Source organism: Dermochelys coriacea, chromosome 1, assembly GCF_009764565.3.
Source record: "Dermochelys coriacea isolate rDerCor1 chromosome 1, rDerCor1.pri.v4, whole genome shotgun sequence".
NCBI classification, from domain to species: Eukaryota; Metazoa; Chordata; order Testudines; family Dermochelyidae; genus Dermochelys; species Dermochelys coriacea.
Genome location: NC_050068.2, coordinates 310,374,197 through 310,396,534, shown reverse-complemented (window position 1 = coordinate 310,396,534; position 22,338 = coordinate 310,374,197). Strand labels below are relative to the sequence as shown.

At 48.2% G+C, this 22,338-nt stretch overlaps 1 protein-coding gene across 1 annotated transcript; it reads left to right on the top strand.

Annotated features, from left to right (window-relative positions):
- FEZF1 (FEZ family zinc finger 1) lies at positions 1 to 9,493 on the top strand. Its single transcript, XM_043495745.1, has 6 exons — positions 1 to 394; positions 1,747 to 1,850; positions 4,418 to 5,460; positions 5,588 to 5,722; positions 5,959 to 6,091; positions 6,682 to 9,493. Exons 3-6 carry the CDS (start codon positions 4,666 to 4,668, stop codon positions 6,978 to 6,980), a joined length of 1,362 nt encoding a protein of 453 aa, XP_043351680.1. The 5' UTR covers positions 1 to 394; positions 1,747 to 1,850; positions 4,418 to 4,665; the 3' UTR covers positions 6,981 to 9,493.
- Positions 9,494 to 22,338: the final 12,845 nt, after the last annotated feature.

Here is a 22,338-nt window from a genome sequence, read left to right as displayed (position 1 = left end):
GGGGCAAATCACCCCTTTAACAATACTGGATTGTAAAGATGTGATCCTGGTGATTGATTGATTGACTGATTGATTAGCTAATACGAACAAAGCAGTGATCGTAAACGAATCAAAGCGACTAAAAATAATAATCGGGCACAGAGGAAGCCGCCAGAGTCCTTCAATGAAGCAGGCAGGAGTATTGTCTGTAACCTCCTTGCTTCTTTCCTAGATCGCCCAGAAACATAATCCCGAATAAAACACACTAGATTCCCGTCGCCTTCTCCTCCTGTAGCTAATCTGCAGCAAGTGAAAGAAGCTTGTTGTCTTTATCCATATCCGAGGATGAAATGCAGCCTGTTCCTAGGGGGACTGTGAAACACGTTCAGGAGAAGATTAATACACGCAGCAGAAGGTTGGAGAAATTATTATGCTTTTCAATTAATTTTTTACTTAAAAACGCAATGGAATTTATGTGTTTTATTACGAAGGAAGAAATGAAAGATTAAGGTTTAGGCGGTATTTTACATCGCTATAATCGCCTTTGGGTTTAGATTGGAATAATCTTGCCCACGAGATGAATTCGCCTGTGGCTCGGATTTAAACGCACGTAGAGATATGTTATGAGAATAATGCAAGTGAGCAATATCAAGAACATAGTTTAGGAGCGAATGAAATGCAAAACCGATTACGGGGGGAAAGAGAACAGCACCTTTCCCAGAGCGGATACGAAATTATTGTTCTGCACTCAAACTTTTGCCCTTAATTCCTCAGAAGGTTTTTAACTCTGGGGAGGTCACTTGGGGTCTGCTACTTCTCCAGGCAGAACAGACCAGACTTCCCTCTCCAGGAAAACCCACTCACCCCCTGAACCTGTCTGGAGAGAAGGGCCAGAGATTGGAAAAAGAAAGGCAAACAAATGGTGAAACACCCTAGTTAGAAGACAGTCGAAAACGCTCTTTGAAAATAGAAGCAGACAAGCAGTCACTCTGACCACCGCGAATCATTTCGGGAATACCTCCCTTCAGCGCCAGCAGTTCTGTTGGAGAGGAGCTCGTAGTTCACAGCCCCTCCAGTCTAATATCGCTAGAAAATCAAGACCCTGAGTGAAATGTAAGGTCCGGGACAGGAGCAGAAAAAATCGTTATGCCACTTTAAGAGCGTAACTAGATTTTCAGCAATTTTTGCATTCGCAAAACTCCCTTCTCTCAAACAGAAGCTGAGCCTGCCAAGAGATCCGTGCCTCTGTTTATTAATTTGGCTTGCACACAAGTTTTCAGCTATACTAGGTACAGAGGGGAAAATATCCATTAACAAATAATGAATAATCAAGATTTCCAAAGCGCCCTCTTTACCACTTCAGCGTTAAGAAGGCCAGTATTACCCTAATGGACGTGCTGTAATTGCTGCTTTGGGATATTTACACTGCTCAAATGACACTGCATATATGTTACTTTCCAACGCATGTCAAAAAGTCAATCCTAAAAAGACCAGTTAAAAGCAACCTGTTAACCTACCAAGTGGGTGGGATTTGAAGCCTCCAAACCCACCCCATAATAATTCCTTTCTTTCCTATCGGTTAAGAGGAAATTTGTCGAGATCAAATTTAATGTAAATCGTTCGGAAGCAGGAAACTCCGCTAGAATAGGCACGAAATAGAACCGGGAGGTTTACACGCTAGAAAACGAAGATCGCTCCAATTGGACCACGTGACCCCCGCACAGGTTCGGGATCCGCTAATGTGATTTTATTTGTGTCCCTGTCGAGCTCATTCAGACCCAGTGTTTGCAGTTTCTCTGGTGCGCCTTAAAATCCCTGCCCCGCCGCTGGAGGAGGCCCTGGGCTTTGGGTGCCGAGGCAGGAAGCAGCAGGTAAGAAGAGGGCCCCGCCTATGGGAACCTGATCAGCGCTTAAAAGGCAGCAATTAAAGTCTTAACCGCGACCCATCTGCCGCGGGACCTCTCCAGCGGCCACCCCTCCGCTCGCCCTTTGTCTGAGCCCCGGAGGGAACAGCGCCCAGCAGGAGAGGAAAGAGGACAAACGTGGAGCTCTGCCGGGCACCCTCAAGTCTGTGTCGCCCAAACCCCGGCTCGCCGAACCCCCAGTTCTGTTGGCCCAGCCCTTGCTCTCCATCCCATGCTCAGCCCCCCACTTCCCACTACTTCAGCGGCCCCGGGCATCTCCCCACACTGCTGCCCACCACTCACGAGCCTCCCCCCCCCCGCGGGACTCCGAGGCCTTGGGGCTTTTGTCCCCGTCAAAGGGGCTCCGATCCCGCGCTATGGGGAGAGTTGTGCATGCGCGGGGTCGCACGCCCCTCTGTGCTCCCAGAGCAGGGGTCACAGGCTGGTGCCGTGAGAAGGGACGGGATCCCGCACCCCAGGAACACCCCCCTGCGCACCGGGCCCGTGTTGCCTCCCCAGCCTGAAGCAAAGCTGAGCTATGAGCCCTGGATCAGTCTGTCCCTGCCCGCCCCACGGTCCTGGGGGAGCCCACCCTCAGCCACCAGTGCATCCGGGGCAGGGAGACCTCCCACTGCCAGCATGCCTACCAGGAGGCCTGCTGGAATCGCCACCCACTTCACCGCTCGGTCCCACCGACTGCGGGCTGCCAGGGAAGAGGGGCCCTGGGTACCTGGCTCTCCACATGTCTGCTCCACCGGGAGAGGCGGATCCACCATTCTCTGCCCCGGAGGGGGCGGCGAATCAGCCCCTGGTCCAGCTTCTCCCCTGCAGAGTGCCGGGGAGGCCGTCGGGGCTGGATCCGGACGGGCTGTTGCAGGGCGTTACCCTGCCCGGACTCCCAGGTGGGTGTAGGGCGACCTTTCCCTGCCATCCTGGCCCCATTTCGGGCGCCCCCGTTGGAGCCCGCTGGAGTCTTCCCCCTTAAAAAGATCCAGGGCCTTGGTCCATCCTTCTGCGCCTGCTTCCTTAGGGCCCAGAGAAGGGCTTGCTGTGGTTGGGGGTAGCTGGCGTTGTGGGCTGGCTATTGGTGCCCCCTAGCTGCCCCCTTTCGCCAGCCTGAAATGCGGAGACTGGAGGGAGCCAGTATCGGGGACCTCCCCAGCCGGCTATGCCCGGGCTGGACTCTTCCTCGCCTCCCACGTGTGTCAAAGGCCCTTGGGAGCAGCCGGGCACGGAGCCGCTCAGGGGGAGCATGCAACAGGCACCTCCGGGCGGTGCAAAAGGGGCGGCTGCTTGGCCACATCCAGCCCCCGCCAGGGGCCCCAGAAAGCGTCAGCAGCCCAGGAGGCGGGGGAGGGGACCTACCTGCCCAATGCAGTGGGGAGCCCATGCACGGCAATGTCCCTGCCCAGGCGCAGGTGCAGCCTGTTGCTTTGCTGCCTCTAGCCGAGATTGACTGTACAGAGACTTGTCAGGAATTGCAGGCCTCTCTCTTTATATAATGCCCGCCAATGGCCGGGGCAGTAACTGACACTTGCTTTAGCGGGAGATTATCATGTCTACAAAATGAATAGATCGGCAATAAAAATAAAAATAAATCGATGGCAACCTTCTCCTCCAGCCACGCCGTCTTACTCCTGTGCTCTGATTGTAAACAAGCGGAGCAAGGAGCCTGGCTCCCTCTATGCATACAGGGATTCCCCGTCAGGATTAAGGCCTCTAGGCACTGCTGAGACACCTCGGGAGTGTGTGTGTGTGTATCTATCTATCTATATGTGTGTGGGGGTTTGGGCAAGCACTTCCTCCTTCCTCCAGATTGTGATTCAACTTTTGGTTATTCGGTCTCAACTCGGCTTGGCCCCAGTGGTTTCTGTTTAGCCATTTGCGTTTCAATTCTGGAGTGAACGGATCTGGGGCAAGGTTCAGCCCCGTTTGTTGGCTGTCTTTTCCAAAAGACCAAAGCCCTCCAAGCCGTGGCGTAAGCCCCCGACCAGCGCCTGCCAGAAGGGCAGCAGCCTTAGAGCGTCCAACCTCCCCCCCCCCCCCGCCCCATGCGCCTCCTTCCCCACGCCAGAGCCTAGGCTGGAAAGTGGCAAGGAAACAATCAGCTTCCCCCAGAGCCGCTTCTCCTGCCGCTCCCCGCTCGCCCCCAAATTGGGTTCCGTTTCCTTATTTAGCACGTGGACAATGATTTTAGTTGCTGTCACTTAGAGCCAAACAAGAACATTTTTGTCGGTTCAGCTTGGACTCTACAGCCTGGCGAAACAGATTGCGAATAATAATAAAGAAGGGGGGGGCGTGCGAGGGGGAAGGGGGGAGAGAGACACCTCCTTCTCCTAGAGGGGGAGACTGCGTCTCCAATGAAAAGTAGTCGCTTACTAGGGGAGTGGGGGTGTGTGTATGGGGGGGGGGGGACTTTTCCTGTTGACTGTTGGAAGCGAATTGAGCAATTATCTAGTTTACCTTCTCCTCTTGGAAGTTAACGATTGGCGAGATCTTGCCTGCGTTATTGACACAACACTTTCTATTGATAGAAGTAAGCAGCGATTGTCCTTAAGTCACTGGTGCGCCAAAGTAACCTGTGATGGGCTGGCATGAGTCCACTGGACCGGGAAGTCTGGTTCCGCCGGCGGAGGCTCTGATGATGCTGGTGGCGGCGACGGTGCTGGTCTCCCTCCTTGCAGATCAGTGACCAGAAAAAGGGGGAGAGACAGAGAGAGAGGGGGAAAAAAAGAGGCGTCTACCAAAGCGGCTCAGACAGACGAACAAATGCAAGCCAGCCATGGACAATAGTAGCCACCACACGGCGACTAAAATCTTAGTAACTTCTCCAGCCAGAGAGAGCCTGTCTGCGCGAAGCAACATGATCAGCGCTTCCAAACCCCTGGCTTTCTCCATTGAGCGAATCATGGCCAGGACTCCAGAGCCGAAGTCCATTCCGGTGCCGCCCTTCCTCCAAGGATCCGTGCCCAAAGGAGACCCCAAACACTCGTTGCACCTCAACTCCTCCATCCCCTGCATGATCCCCTTTGTCCCGGTGGCGTACGACCCCCTCCCCAAAGCGGGGGTGGCCGGATCGGAAGCCAGGAAGGCTCACTTGGACTCCTCTGCCTCCCCCTTCAGCTGCGGCGATCTGCTGAACTGTGCCCTGAGCCTAAAAGGCGATTTCCCCCGCGACGCCCTGCCCCTGCAGCAGTACAAACTGGTGAGACCGCGAGTGGTCAACCACTCCTCTTTCCACGCCATGGGAGCGCTGTGCTACTTCAACCGCGGCGACGGCCCTTGTCACCCGTCGTCCAGCGTCAACATCCACCCGGTGGCTTCTTATTTCCTCAGCTCGCCTTTGCACCCGCAGCCCAAGGCGTACCTGGCGGAGAGAAACAAACTGGTGCTCCCGTCCGTGGAAAAGTACCCTTCCGGAGTGGCCTTTAAAGACTTATCGCAGGCTCAGCTCCAGCACTACATGAAAGAAAGTGCCCAGATCCTATCGGAAAAAATCGCGTTCAAGAGCTCGGAGTTCAGCCGGAGCTCTCCCAGCAGCAAACCCAAAGTTTTCACTTGTGAAGTTTGCGGAAAGGCAAGTAACTAACTTCCTTTGCTTGCATAAAGTTTCGATGCATTTGTCTGCTCCCGTTTTAGAACTACCCCCCACCCAGTTGCTTTATGATTCTAACTGTTTTTTTTTTTCTGATTTAACTTTCAAGGTATTTAATGCACATTATAATTTAACTCGCCACATGCCAGTGCACACAGGAGCCAGACCCTTTGTTTGCAAAGTTTGTGGCAAGGGCTTCAGACAAGCAAGCACTCTCTGCCGGCACAAGATCATACACACCCAGGTGAATATCTCTCCGCCTATTGCACTGCGCATTTCCACCTGGTTTTGCTGATCCGATCCGACAAAAAAAAATGTTAAAACGGGGTCATTTGGGCGGGAGGCGTTTGTTTTTGTTTTCGTTCGTTTTTTAAACTGGCTTTGCGTCGGTCTCACGTCTTTAGAAAGCCACAGATTTCCAAGAACTGGAAAGCGCTTTGCCAAGCACTTACTTCAATATTTGCTTTTGTTTCCTTACAGGAAAAGCCTCACAAGTGTAACCAATGCGGCAAAGCGTTTAACCGAAGTTCCACTTTAAACACACACACCCGAATCCATGCGGGCTACAAACCTTTTGTTTGTGAATTTTGTGGCAAAGGATTTCATCAAAAAGGTACAAAGTCTCAAACCGCTTCTTGTTATTCTCCTCAGAATCCCACCCCTAGTAGGTAAACAAGTTGCAGGAGCGCTTGCTTTATTATTTAGTCATTATTATTTTATTTTAAACCCTTGGCTTAGTTTTAACCAGGAGATCAACTTTTTATGTTGAATATTCGGTATCTGAAGTGTCCGATTTAAGCATGTAGAGGAGTGGGAAAAAAGAGAACTTTCGTTTTTATTTCACATTGCAAGATGCAATTTCCAACCTACTTGAATTCTCCCACCCCAAATGCAATTTGTTACTGTTCATCTTTTTGCTCAGGTGTGAGAATCTTTGTTTAATATTAATCTTGGATTCTAGTAATCCTCATGCTATCGTTTAGAATTTTTTACAGTACTTATTCTGTATGGTTTATAAATCTGGTTTTATTCAGCGCTTTACCGTGTGGTTCTAACAATCAGTTTCCTAACCGGAATATTGTGGGTGGGTGGTTTTAGCTAAAAACGATCAAGTGACATTTTTATCTTGAGTTGGGGTTTGGGCATAGGGCAAAGCTCTCTCCCCCGTGTAGAGTCTGTGACCCTTGACTTGTCTGTTCCCAGGTAATTACAAAAACCACAAACTGACCCACAGCGGCGAGAAGCAGTTCAAGTGCAATATCTGCAACAAGGCTTTCCATCAGGTGTACAACCTGACCTTCCACATGCACACCCACAACGACAAGAAGCCCTTCACCTGCCCCACCTGTGGCAAGGGCTTCTGCAGGAACTTTGATCTCAAGAAGCACGTCCGCAAGCTGCACGACAGCGCCCTGGGACTGCCGCGAGCCCCTGCCGAGCCGGGGCCAGACCAGGCGCTACAGCCGCCGGGCCCGCTGCTGCCACAGCCGCACCGTCCGTGAGGGAACTGCAAGCCCGGAGCTCCGCCGGGCCTACTAGCGAGGAGAGCAACCCAGAGCCCCGCCGTTGCAACCATCCGCCTGCTTCTTTGCATGCACCTATTAAGCGGTTTTGTGTATTACGCTCTACTTGGCCACTAGCATTGATGGGCTGGTCGTTTCCTTCTTTTTGTGGTTGTTGGGTTGTTTTGTTTTGTTTTCTTTCTTTCAAGACTCGCTTTTTTAACATCTCAGGGTTAGAGATGGTTTAAAAAAAAAAGCCAAGCCAATTTCTGCTGTATTTATTGGGATCTGTATTATCCGAACCGGGAATGCTGCACCACTTAATTATTTCGATGTGTGTGTGTGTGTGTGTGTGTGTGTATATGTATGTATGTATGTATGTATTGGTTCTGCCCTGTCTTCGATGCCTGCTGGTTGTCCCTTCTTGATAACTCCCCTCCTTCATCCCCCTCCCTGAATATCGTATCTTTATGGCCAGAGCTGGTTCACTATGTATGGATTTGAATTTCAGTTTGATTCTTGCACGTGGAAAATGAATACGTTGACCTGGTGGAAATAAATACTTGGAGCGTGATGATTGAATCATCAAGGGCGCATTAGCTATTTACATTATTCAGCTACCAGACCAATGATCCTATTAAAGAGCTGTGATCCCACCATACCGCTTCCTACTGTATTGATAAGGAAAGGCTGGGGGCGGGCGGATGATAGGTAATACCAACATAGAGGGTGTGTGTGTGTGTGTGTGTGTGTGTGTGTGTATGTTTAATCAAGAAGGGAAGATGGATGGAAATCAAAACTGTGGCTGATGCCAGGTCCTTGAAATGCTCCAAGTGTTAATCAGCCGCTCTGCTGTGAGCTTAGGCGCTGGTGTTTTCTAACTGCAAACCTCTCCTGTTTTCTTGCCAAAACACTGAAACAACTGCTAAAGACTTTAATTAAGAGGGGGTAATTAGCTCGGATTTATCAAAGCCGGGTTGTTATACTATTAGCTGCTCAGTAGAAGCTGCCAATCCAGCCTTAAAAACTAAGCACGCTCCTACCGGTCGTTGCCTAGAAAGAAAGCGGGGCGGAAGAACGGATGAACCCAGGAAGATCTTATTGTATGTAATTATTTTAAATCTCTCCTCTGGCAAAACAAAATTAACCTCCCCCCAATCGGGTGCTGTCCCCAGCCATTAGTAAAAGCAGCATCTTTAAGGGGCTTCTTTTGCTACTATTGTTTATTCGCCTCCTCCCCAAAAGCGGTGGGAGCCGCACGCGGTGCTCAGAGCCAGGCCGGCCGCTGCCCGGCTGCCCCCCCGTACCCCTCTCCCAGAGCGGGGGAGTTCGGGGCTCTCCTCCGGGACGCCTTGTTTGGCATGAAATAGACAAACTCGCCGGGAACATCTTTCCCAGAGGGCGAGGGCAGTGGGCAGCAAAATGGATGCGGGCGAAGCCGAGGAGAGGCGCCAGCTGCGAACCAGCCTCAAGTGCCCTTAGCCGCTTCTTCGCCCTCCGCTTTGACGTGTTTCACAGCCGTTGTCCGCATCTGAATTTCGGGTCGTGTTGTAGTTCAGAAAGGAAGGGTTTGGAACGGTCCCCTCCTCCCCCCCCACACCCACCCGAAGGGGGCCGAGCTGAGGTTACACCGTCTGCTGCACACTGCACCTCGGCAGGACGGTGTCTGACACCCAGGGCCGGGCGTGGGAAGACAATGTATCGACCGGGCGGAAAGTCAATCGAGAGGAGCAGAGCCTAAGGGGTGCCGATGCTCTCCGGGAGACAAGGTGGGAGACTAGAGAGCATTGCCTGGGCACGGACAGACGGCACAAGGGCTACGACTGTGTGGCCGCAGACACCAGGGAGGAATTTCAGGGAGCGGGCGAACTAAACTGATCCCTGACAAATGATCAGCTCTTGGGACCTTACAGCTGCTCAGACACGACCTTCGCGTCCCGGCAGACCCCTGGAGGTGCGTGTCTCCCAGCCGCGTGGTACGTTGTGTTGTGAGCAAATATTTGGACAATTCAGGTTTCTTTTCCGAGCTGAGAGGATACAATGCGTCTGTGCGGTGTGTTGCCCACGAACACAGACCTCCAGGGTGCTGGCTGCGAAGTTCTCAAACGGATCACACGCTCACACCCACCTCTTCCCTGGGTTTCCAGGATCTGGACTGGCGTCCGGATCCCGGCTCTGTAGAAGGGGGCTGAGCCGCAGAAGCGAGTCGAGCTGGTTGTAGGGACAGGCCTAGGAGGTCAGGTCAGGTTAAACAGCAGTTTGTCGTTTTGTAAACCATGAGCGGTCCCTTTGTCGTGGTGCGCTGGGGAATGGGCTGTTTGATATGAATCTGTAGAATGGGCCTAAACTTTAAACAGACTTCGTTTGTCTAAGTATGTGTTGGAAAGTGCTGTAAACGCGGAAGTAGTCTCGCGTTCACATACATGAGGTTAGCGATTGGGGCTTTAAGAGAAGATTTTATCTGTAGAATAAACAAAGCGGGTGAGGTGCAAAACAACGCATCTGAAAGGGCAGCTGAGGTTGCTTGCAGAATCGCTTTCCATTTTCTCCCCAAACTCAGATCCCATGGTGAGATGCCTGAACATTGGATGACGCCCTGAATGAAATGGGTATGAGAACACTTTTTAATACACTGGCGATGGAGCGGTTAGATTCCCCCCCCCCCACACACACACACGCTTTCTCTTTACCCAGTATACCAATGGTATGGTGGGCTGGCGGAAATGGAGAGAAGGGAGACTGTTTAATCGGGTCAGAGTGCTGGTGGTTTGGTAGGTCAGAGCAAAAAGAGACTGAAATAAAAACTACAGGTGGATTTAGTTTGCCCCAACATTTGTTAAATCCTAGCAAAGCTAAGGCGACCGGGAAAGAGGCAGACACCAGAGTATTGCCCCCGTGTGCAATTTGTATCGAAGGCACGTTTGCTCAGGTCTCTGTACGAAGTGGATTAGAATGTCTGAGCCAAGAATTCAGAGAATATTAGGGGAGAGTATTTGGGGCTGTATCCCGATTCCCCTGCTAACCCAGAGCCGCCTACTGCGCAGGAGAGAAACGGGAGTCTATCGGCGGGTGGGGAGGGTCTGGGTTCAGCTCCCTCGGGCGGGATTCCCTGTCTTTGCAGGCGCGCTTCACGGGCCACTCAGTCTTCCGCTGACCAGCGTCTCCCCCCAGAAGGAAGGAACTATGCCGGCCCGCGGCGCAGATGGGCAAAGTGGGAGGCAGCCGCGGAGCTCTCCGCGGTGTTGGCTCTGGGGCTGCACTGCGCAGCCTGGCTTCCCTCTATCGCTGAAGAGCGGGGTTTGCTTTCTCGCCGCCGCTCCTGCGGGGTCACCGCTCCTCTCTCGTATATCAAGGCAGTTTCAGGCAAAACGCCCGATGCTTCTGCCGTGGAAACCGACGGAAGTTTGGCGCCCAGGGGAGCCGGATCGGAGCCGGCCCCGCTGCGTGCGGGGTGTGAAGGGGGAGATCAGGTGTCAGCAGCGAGTAGCAAGGTTCAGCTTTCACACCTGTTGTTCTTCATCGTCCGTGTGAGGCGCGCCTGGTGCCCGCTGATAAAGTCGTCTCCTCTGGAGACCTCAATAGAAAAAAAGAAAGAAAGGGAAGTTAAAGTCTCTCATGATCACGCAGTTTCCATTAATGAAGTAAATACTAATGGAAACTGCGTGATCATGGGAGACTTTAACTTCCCAGATATAGACTGGAGGAGGAGTGCGAGTAATAATAATAGGGCTCAGATTTTCCTAGATGCGATAGCTGATGGATTCCTTCATCACTTGAGGGAGGATTCTCTGCTCCTTGAAGTCTTTAAACCACGATTTGAGGACTTCAATAGCTCAGACATAGGTGAGGTTTTCTGCAGGAGTGGGTGGGTGAGATTCTGTGGCCTGCGCTGTGCAGGCGGTCGGACTAGATGATCAGAATGGTCCCTTCTGACCTTAATATCTATGTGTCTATGTGTCTAAATACAGCCGAGGCGCCGGGAGTCTGCTAAGGTCATAGTCAGTCCGCGATCAGCACTCAGGCACCGTTCTTTGTCTGCGTAGGAGCCTGGGGGAAGGAGTGTTTCAATCCGCAGCTTTCAGAGCAGCAGCCCTGTTAGTCTATATTCGCAAAAAAGAAAAGAAGTAGTTGTGGCACCTTAGAGACCAGCAGCGCTGAACTGATGGAGCAGAGCTGGCTGGGGAAATCGGAGCAAAGGCCGATGTTAAACACTGACTAGTGTGGCTGGGTTTCACCCACAGGAGCGCTGGCCCTTGGCCACTATTCACCTACATTTCCAAACTGCCCCCTAAACACTCAGGACTAAGGACTAGGAAGAGGGGCAAAAACCACAGCGCCATTCGGAGTGACTTTGTTGTGAGGGTGGGGATGGGTGGATGGGTTCATCTCCCAGGCATTTGTAGTCCTATCGGTCTTGAACCTGACCTGTTGAAAGATTTGTGTGTGCTATAAATGACCAGAGTGGCAAAATGGGAAGCCCCTTCCCCCAGTTTCAGCTGCGCTACGGTGGCGCTTCAGTGTGGACGCTCTGGGTGAGGTTCTCCCATCCCTGTAGTAAATCCAGCTCCCCAGAGGAGGTAGCTAGGTCCCCAAGAATTCTTCCCTGAACCTAGCACTGTCTACACACCCCTGAGCAACATACCTAGGTGGCGCTAACATTTTAGCGTAAACCTGGCCTCTGCGTTACCAGAGGGTAGTTAAATACCATGGTCCAAAGCAGAACAAGCAAACGCCAAACAACCACAACCCAACCCCCTTTCCTTCAAAAGGAAACTATGGAGGAGTTGAGCTTCAACAAGCTGTTTGGAAGTAGCCAGGTGCCTGACAGCCCATGTGCATGTGCAGTAATCACCTCTCAGGACATTTCCAGGAGTCATCAGGTCCCTCCTGCGAATAATTTAGAGTTCAGCAGGGACAAACTGCAGCTGAGAAGTGTGATGGTGGAGACACCCATCACTCATCACATTCTTAGGAGTACAGAACGGCTTCCCTATGAGGAGAGATTAATAAGGCTGGGACTTTTCAGCTTGGAAAAGAGGCGACTAAGCAGGGATATGATAGAGGTCTATAAAATCATGAGTGGTATAGAGCAAGTAAATAAGGAAGTGTTGTTTACTCCTTCTCATAATACAAGAACAAGGGGCCACCAAATGAAATTAATAGGTAGCAGGTTTAAAACAAATACAAGTATTTTTTCACCCAAGGCACTGTCAACCTCTGGAACTCCTTGCCAGAGGGTGTTGTGAAGGCCAATACTATAACAGGGTTCAAAAGGGAGCTAGATAGATTCATGGAAGATAGGTCCATCAATGGCTATTAGCCAGGATGGGCAGGAATGGTGTCCCTAGCCTCTGTATTCCAGAAGCTGGGATGGGGTGACAAGGCATGGATCATTTGATGATAACCCTGTCTTTTCATTCCCTTTGGGGCACCTGCTATTGGCTACTGCCAGAGGACAGGATACTGGGCTGGATGAACCTTTGGTCTGACCCAGTACGGCCGTTCTTATGTTCTTAACCCCTGTGCATGTCTGGGTTACCTAGGCCCTAGGCAGTCTAGCAAACTAGTAATGAAGCCTCTGCTTGACTAAATTAGATTGAAATGAAAGATTTAGTGTGTTTGTTTCCCCAGCCTATATTATCACATGATACCAATGATGTTGGTAGTAAACTTTTACAATGTCCATTGACTGGACTTCACCAGTCATTAGAGAGACCAGGTGGGTGAGGTAACATGTTTTATTGGACCAACTTCTACTGGGGAGAGAAATGAGCTTTGGAGTTTCAAGAGAGTTTTTCTTCAGTTCTGGGAAAGGTTTCCTGCAGAAGAGCTCCAAAACTTGTCTCTCTCCCCAACAGAAGTTGGTCCAATACAAGATATTACCTCACCCACTCTGTCTCTCTAATATCCTGGGACCAACACATCTACAGCAACACTGCATCCACCAAAGTCACCAGTACAGTTTCCTTGCCTATCACTGGCGTGACAGAACAGTATTACAATGATGTGATGCGAATGCAAATCTGTGGAGAATCTGTTATCATTTGAGGGATGAATTTAAATGATGCCTGCACTCTAAATCTGTTCTCACCACCCTGTGATGTGGGGAAAGGGGAGAAGGGAAGCCAATAGTTACTGGGATAACACTACTGAAAAGGAAATCGCTCTCCTCCCTCCACAAAGGCCACCTTGCAGTATTGGGACTTACTGTACCCTTGCTAACACTCTGCTTGTTCTGCAAAGAGAAGGGTCCAGCCCCCTTTCGCCAAGCCAGCTCTCAGGCCGGCTTTATCTGTTGAATACTCAAAATTGCACCAAAAATTGATCACTAGGAAAGATATCAACACCCTGGATCGGAGCCTCAGAACGAGGCTTTCTGCAGAAGGAGCTGAAAAGTTACCAATGCTGATACAGTTTCCAGAGGAGCAATGTCTATTCAGATAGCCCCTTTGGTTTGCTATCAGAGTTGTATTTGTATAACTCCACTTCTGTAGTTATGTGGTGAAATCCTGGCCCCGTGACTTCAACAGGGCCAGGATTTCATCCATATGCCTATCCATATGCTCTAGGCACCCTGGACATTACTGAAAAGCACAACCAAATTATTGCCCAGGAATTAAAAGTTTAATTCACTAAAATTCACTGCCAGCAAAGCAAGCAGCTCAGAAGCTGAAGTTTTCCTCCAATTCCTCCACTAATTCCTAATTTGTTACCATTCCTCCCTGATTCCTGTGTGAAAAAGCAAACTTTATGGTGCAGAAGCAAGTGAGTTATCTGCATGAACAAGGGAGACCACATCATGCCCAGAAGCTTTAAGGCAGCCAAAGCCCAGACTATAGAACAGCTGATCCATCCCTCTATCTATCCAGTTGTTTGTCAATCTATGATACTCATAATCCCTCCATTATTGTAGTATCCCAGTGCTGCACATCTTTAATGTATTTATCCTCACAACACTCTTGTGAGGTAGGGAAGTGCTATTATCCCCATTTTGCAGATGGGGAACTGACACACAGATATACTAAAAGATTTAGGTTTCAGAGTAGCAGCCGTGTTAGTCTGTATTCGCAAAAAGAAAAGGAGTACTTGTGGCACCTTAGAGACTAACAAATTTATTAGAGCATAAGCTTTCGTGAGCGATGAAGTGAGCTGTAGCTCACGAAAGCTTATGCTCTAATAAATTTGTTAGTCTCTAAGGTGCCACAAGTACTCCTTTTTTTTAAAAAAAGATTTAGGAACATGATACTGAAAAGGACCTCCTGGGTCATCACATCCAGTGCCATGCTAGGGCAGGCAACCTTATTGTATAATCCTATTCATAAATGTATCAAGCTACATTTTACAACTAGTTAGTGTGTTCCCTCTTTGTGACTATTGGAAACCTTCTCTAGACCCTCACTCCGCTGATGGTTAGAAACCTTTTTCTAGTTTTTGGCCTTAATTTGCCTAAAGCACACAAGAATGGACATACTGGATCATACCAATGGGCCATCTAGCCCAGCATCCTGTCTTCTGACAGTGACCGGTGCCAGTTGCTTCTGAGGGAACCATAGAATCATAGGGCTGGAAGGGACATCGAGAGGTCATCTAGTCCAGTCCCATGCACTCATGGCAGGACTAAGTATTATCTAGACCATCCCTGACAGGTATTTGTCTAACCTGCACTTAAAAATCTCCAATGATGGAGATTCCACAACCTCCCTAGGCAATTTATTCCAGTGCTTAACCACCCTGACAGGAAGTTTTTCCTAATGTTCAATCTTAACCTTCCTTACTGCAATTTAAGTCCATTGCTTCTTGTCCTAGCCTAAGAGATTAAGAAGAACAATCCTTGTCCCTCCTCCCTGTACCAACCTTTTATGTACTTGAATGAACAGTTACAGTACGTTTTCAAGTGATCCATCCTCTGTCATCCAGTCAGAGCTTCTGGCAGTTGGAGGTTTAGGGATACCCAGAGCATGGGATTATGTCGCTGACCATCTTGGCTAATAGCTATTTATGGTCCGATCCTCCATGAATTTATGTAATTTCTTTTTTGACCTGGGTTAGTCTTTTGGCCTTAATAACATCCCTTGGAAACAAGTACCACAGGTTTACTGTGCATTGCGTGAAGTACTTCCTTTTGTTCATTTAAAACCTGCTGCTTATTAATTGCCTTGTGTGTCCCCTAGTTCTCAAATTCTATGATGAGGTAAATAAAACTTCTGTAGTCACTTTATCCATACCATTCAGGATTTTAAAGCCTTCTGCCATTCCCTCCCATAGTCCTCTCTTTCCTAAAGTAAACAGTCACAATCCTTTTTAATTTCTCTTCACATGGAAGCTGTTCCATACCCTTAATCATTTTTGTTGTCCTTCTCTTTTCCAATTTTAATATAGCTTTTTCTGAGCTGTGACGACCAGAACTGCACACAGTATTCAAGGTGTAGACATACCATGGATTTATATAGTGGCACTATGATATTTTTTGTTTTATTTATATCCTTTTCCTAATGGTTCCTAACGTTCTTCTAGCTTTTTTGACTGCCACTGCACATTGAGTGGATGTTTTCAGAGAACTATCCACAATGATGCTAAGATCTCATTCTTGAGTGATAACAGGTAATTTAGATCCCCATCGTTTTGTATATATAGCTGGGATTGTTTCTTCTAATGTTCATTACTGTCCACATATCAACACTGAATTTCATCTGCCATTTTGTTGCCCAATCACTCAGTTTAGCCAGATCCCTTTGTAATGCTTTGCAGTTAGCTTTGGTCTTAACTATCTTGAGTAATTTTGTATCATTGGAAAATTTTTCCACTTCACTGTTCACTCCCTTTTCCACATCACTTATGAATATTTTGAACAGCACTGCATATGAATCTTTGGATTTCCCTCCCGCACACAATTTAGTTCTCTCCATTGTGAAAACTGGAGGGAGAAGGGCTAGCTGCCTGCAAGGAAGGTACCTGAACTGGAGCAGTGCCAGGGAATAGGGCAAGAGAACTGGGAAGCTCCTGCCTGGTAAAACCCCAGGCTGCAGGCCTTGGTGAAGGTCTACATAGGTACTGGGGCTGCAGAGGGGCAGCCCGGGATAGGAGGAGGCAGCTGGTCCTACTCCATTGCCAATGATTAGTGGCCATTACAGACTGCAGTCTGCCCCAGTGAGCGGGAGCTAGATGATGACTGGTGGTAGCCACTGAGGCAAGGTGGGTTTAGGGGGTTGGCGGTTCCCCTGGGAGGGGAAACCCAAAGTGTGGGGGTACTGTTGGGGGCAGAACCCTGAGCTAAAGGGCACCGGGGTCTAGGAGGGACATGGGGGCCTAAGGCAGGTGAGACACTGGCCAGTAGAGGGCGCTCCGAAGCTGGGGTTGACCTAATTCCCTGGATGACCAGCAGGAGGCGCTGTGCCAGCGAGTCATAGACCTTGCTACAGACGCCTAAAGAATTCTAATTGGCATTATTTCTCTTTCAAAAAGCTGTGTTGACTCTTCCCCGACATATTGTATTCATCTATGTGTCTGATAATTCTGTTCTTTACTATAGTTTCAACCAATTTGCCTGGTATTGAAGTTAGGCTCACTGGCTTTTAATTGCCAGGATCACCTCTGGAGTTTTTTCTGAAAATAGGCATTACGTTAGCTAGCCTCCAGTCATCTGGTACAAAGGCTGATTTAAGCCTTTAGTTTATATACCACAGTTAATAACTCAAATATGAAATTGCAGAACTATTTCATAACTCTTGAGTGAATACTATCTAGTCCTGGTGATTTATTACACTTAAATTTTTCAATTTGTTCCAAAACCTCCTTTACTGACACTTCAATCTGGGAAGGGGTACGCAGCCTAAAAAGTTTGAAAACCCATGCTCTACAGTGAAGATGAATGCAGAGAATTCATATAGATTCGCTACAATGACCTTGTCTTCCTTGTGCTCCTTTAGACCTTGATTGTCCAGTGTTCCCACTGACTGTTTGGCAGGCTTTCTGCTTTTGTTGTGCTTAAAAAAAATTGCTGTTAGTTTTTGTGTCTTTAGCTAGTTGCTCTTCAAATTTTTTCTTGGCCTGCCTTATTATACTTTTACACTTGCCTTGCCAGAGTTTATGCTCCTTTCTATTTTCTTCACTAGGATCTGACTTCCAATTTCTAAACAGTGCCCTTTTGCCTCTAATCACCTCTTTTACTCTGTTGTTCAGCCACGGTGGCATTTATTTTTGGTTCTCTTACTAGATTTTTTTTAATGGGAGAGGAGGGGGGTATACATTTAGTTTGAGCCTCTATTATGATGTTTTAAAATAATCTCCATACAGTTTGCAGGCATTTAACCTTTGTGTCTGTTCCTTTTAATTTTTGTTTAACTAGCGTCCTCATTTTTGTGTCATTCCGCTTTTTGAAATTAAATGCTACTGTGATGGGTTTCTTTGGCATTTTCCCCTCTACAAGAATGTTAAATTTAATTGTATTATGTTAGCTATTACCAAGTGGTTCAGCTATATTCACGGCTTGGACAAGGTCCTGTGCTTGACTAAGGACTAAATGGAGAATTGCCTCTCCGTTTGTGAGTTCTGGGATAAGCTGCTCCATTTCCAGTTGGTAGGAGAGGAGAAACCAGTGTCTGTATTTATGGACCAGCATAGTTGGGATATTGAAGGCATCTCGGAGTAATACAGGATGACACAGTAGCTCTGCTGTCCAAAGATCAGCTCCATTGTGTGCAGAGACTGGAGTCTGTAAAGTGTGACTTCATATAATTTATTATTATTATTCATGCAATACATTCATTTCATGGGCCTCCTTGGCTTAGATTACCAGCAAAAACACTTCCCAAGAATAAGAGGCAGAACTCACCATGGCCTCTGGGGGTACCTCTACACAGCACATTAAAGCTGGGCTCTGACTTGAGTTTAAACCCAAGCCCCTCTTCTGTCCACACAGAAATCAGCCTGACTCGGACCAGGAACCTACTCTGGACTTGGGCCTGCAGGAACTGCTCTGACCTTGGTTGGGTCAGAACCCATGTCCTGCTGTGATGTGGGTCAAAGCCCAGGCATTTTGCAGTATGGATGCAGCTCAAGTCCAAGTCACTAGACTCAGGTCTGTAGAGTCTGCCAATTCTATCCCCAAATCCCTTGGGGCTATGCTTCCTGGCATTTCCATCCCAATACCTCCCACTCACTTCCCAGGAAACAGAAGCAACCTCCTGGTTCGAATGCAGCCTGCTCAGCATTTAACTCTTTATATCTGCATGGACTGCTCAACTGGAAACAGTCAATCCACATGTGTATTAGCTATGGCCAGCACTAAGGAGAAATCCTGCATCAGGTGCCCTGCTAGCTGGCCAGAGGAACACAGCCTCATTCTGGAAAACCACAGGTGTGAGGCGAGGAAGACGTTCGACTTCAGCAAGAGCACAAGAAATGATCATGTCTACAAAGCTATAAGCGAGCAGCTGATGGCACTGGGAATCTATCGAATAGCAGAACAATACAGACAGCAAATCAAGCAGCTGAAGACAGACTACTGCAAAGTCAAGGATGCTAATGGAACCTCTGGGAACTCCCCATCTTCTTGCCTCTTTTATGAGGAATTCCACCAGGTACTGGGAGCTGTAGTGAGCACCAGGGCCAATCAGAAGGGGGGTGGGGGGGGTGATGTCAGGAGGGCCATTTGGCTGGGGCCTCAAATTTAGACACTTCTTTATTTTTAAATAAGAGATGTGATTTGGTAAAAGACATATTTTTTTTTGCACAGAAAAAGGCTAGAAAAGCATTTGTTAAATAAAAAAATATTCAGATTATGTCTCACTCTTTTTTGGTGCCTAATTTTGTTTTCATGTGCCATCATTTTTTATTTTTATTATGGCTGGGGGCCTCAAAAGCTGGAAGTGGCCTGGGCCTCTCTGGACCTCTGAGAGGGCCTGGTGAGCACTGAGCTGATGCATGGCATCTACAGAGCAGGGATAATTTTCCAATCCCAGGCAGCTCCAGAGACCAGCCAGCCACCAGATGATGGACCAGAAGCGACCCTGGTACTGAAAACCAAAGGGCTATGCTGCCGAAGCAACTTCAGCACATCCTGTGGCCGTACTCAGAGACACTGTTTAGGGAGAGTCCTGGGGAGCAGCCAGCAGCAGAACTGGCATCCGAGCAAGTGACAGAGCTAGTAAGTTTTAGCTGCTATGTTTGTTGTTGTTGTTAATGGATGAGAGGGATTTCTGGCTTATGGCCCTACTAAATTGTTAATACAAGCTGGAGTTTTAGTGTACTTCTTCTCAGGGCAGAATCCACATCATTCCCCCCATGCCTTCTCCCTTCCCCCACAACCCCATGTGGGATTCAAAATGGACACAGTGAAAAGAGGGAAGTGGTTAAACAAGCAGTTATTCTGACATTTTTGCCAGTTACTCACTGATCGTTGTAAGTATGAGTCGGGGCTCCACAATTCATAGCCTCATGTACCCTTCCCATGTACTACAGCACACCTCAGAAATCAGCCATATTTGTACTATTCCAGGCTGCCTGTGAACTGAGTCTCCAAGAAAATCTGGCTGTTATTAGCCCAAGCAAAGCCAGAGTGTGTATTTGGTCCATACATGGCTTTAATAAATGAGTCCAAATTACAGTTGCAGGTAGCAGTCTGTCTGTGCTAAGAGTCAATCGGGTCTGTGCATGGATGTTGGGTTAAAGTAACAATTCAGGCACCTTGGGGAGCAGGCCAGTCCTCACAGACAGCCCCCCACAAACTGAAGCAACTACTCAACAGCAACTCCACACCACACCACAGAAACACTAACCCAGGAACCAATCCCTGTAACAAACCCTGTTGCCTACTCTGTCCCCATGTCTACTCAGGTGACACCATCCTTGGACCCAACCACATCAGCCACACCATCAGAGGCTCATTCACCTGCACATCTACTAATGTGATATATTCCATCATGTGCCAGCAATGCCCCTCTGTTATGTACATTAGCCAAACTGGACAGTCTCCAAAAGAATAAATTGCACAAATAAGACATCAGGATTGGTAACAGTAGCAGAACACTTCAATCTCCCTGAACATTCAATAACAGATTTAAAAGTAGCCATCCTGCCACAAAAATACTTCAAAAACAGACTTCAAAGAGAAACTGAAGAGCTACAATTCATTTGCAAACTTAACACCATTAATTTGGGCTTGAATAGGGACTGGGTGTGGCTGGCTCACTATAGAATCAATTTCCCTCCCTTGGTATTGACACCTCCTCATCAATTATTGGGAGTGGACCACATCCATCCTGATTGAATTGGCCCTGTCATCGCTGGTTCTCCACTTGTCAGGTAACTCTCTTCTCTTCATGTGCCAGTATATTTATGCTTGTATCTGTAATTTTCACTCCATGCAGCTGAAGAAGTGGTTTTTTTACCCACGAAAGCTTATGCCCAAATTAGTTAGTCTTTAAAGTGCCAGCGGACTCCTCGTTGTTTATACAGACACCTGCCACTATTCAGTGATTAAACTGAACTCTCCTTTCCCCGGACTTCCAAAATCTTGACCGGTTTCAACTTTGGGGTTACTGCTTCAGAACAGCTGCAGTTAGCACCACCACCAATGAACAGTGAAAAAAAGAATAGGTGAACCTCTTTCCCACCAAACCAAATGTTGATGAGCTTGTTAAGAGCAATCACGCGCTCCTGATAACAGAGGTTTGTAAATGAGTGTGAACATTACAGAAAAAAGCATTGCATAATGACCTCATTACAACTAGGACACCACCCTCCATAGCATAAACCCAACCCTTAAAGTGTTAACCCAGTGGAAACACCCTCTTATAATTGTTTGCAGTGGGTGAATAGTCACAGGAATGAATGGCTAGTGCTGTCACCTACAGGGGAACAAAATCCTCAGGAAGTTATTTAGCCCTTCAAGTGTTTTTTTTCTAGCAACTGCCCAGGATGTGAAGATGTCCCTCAGCATAAACAAAGATCACCCTATGCCTCCCTTCTGTTCCAAGAGGTGTACACATATGGCATCCCTGATTTTGCCCACTGTGAATCGAGACCAGAGTGTACATGGGTGGGATCCAACTGCCTGTACAAATTTGGTAAACAAGACTCATCCTGTGCCCAGTCTAGACTGAAGCACTCCTCTTTACCTTCACAAACATTATGGACTGTGCAGCAGATGATAATTATATGAATGGCCTTCACCACATTGGCATCCAGACCATTTTGTAGGCAGCAACAACAAGATTTCACCCTATCACATACTCACTCTGTAACCATTGGGTAGCTATTGAGTTTGTAACTGAATTCCCTTTTTTCCAAAGTCATTGATGTCAGGGAAGAGATTTTATGAGTCAAGTTCAGAGGGGGTAGGCAGGGTCCCTCAAAATAACAGCTGGACCAGACACACCGTAGAGAACCATATCATTTGTGGGGAATAAATGCCCTTCTTCCCCCTTGAAGTACAATCCCAATTGCCTCAGCACCCTGGTGTCATGATACGTTCCAGTGTTTCTCCTGTTGGTAGTCATGTATCTGCCACTGAATACCTTGCAGAAAAAGTGGATAGTAAAATTTTTGGTTCATAAATTTATTTTCCCTTTTGGCGGGCAAAGTATTGGGGTGTGGTTGCCATCGATAGCCCTTGCACAGTTCCGAAAACCCACCCTCTCAAATTTATTATTTCCAGAACTTTGCTTATGGCAACCCCCCATGGGTAGATCACAGTGTTAATTGCCTCATAACCCTGCACCCAACAGTGGACTTTCCAACCCCAAAAGGTTTATTCTGGACCAATAACTGTTTGGTATTTCCAGCTTCCACAGGGCAATAGACACCCACTTCTTCACGTTTATGGAATTGAGTGGTCTCTGGTGGTTTCCTAAAAGTACCTCACAAAGTTCCATGAAGGTCTGTTTCCTCATTGGGAAGTTCTGAAGTCTCTGCTCATCATCCCAAGTTTCCAAAATGGTGTGTTGGTTCTCCTGTACCAGAAGCAACAGTCCACCTGTGACGATACCAGCAGTTACCATATCTGTACCGTGGGAACTGAATGAATTGTTATCCCCCCTCAACGTCCGCCATCTTCAGCATATCAGAAAGCTCTGCCCAAAGTCCATCCTGCAGCTCATCTAGCACCTACTCCACCACATAACTAGCTGTCCTGCAGTAAGGAGAAGGGGCAGAATCAGATCATCATTCACTTACTCCATGGCTTCCATTCAATTTGGTGGGGAGAGCAGCGAGTAGGAATTGCCATCACCAGCAGGTATGTAAAAGCAGGAGAGAGTACCAGCAACACACAGCAACGTGATTCCTAGAGTGTGTCTCTCTCTTTCTGATGCACAGAGCCCTGGGATGCTGCCTCTGAAATGGTAGTGCTAATGTCGTG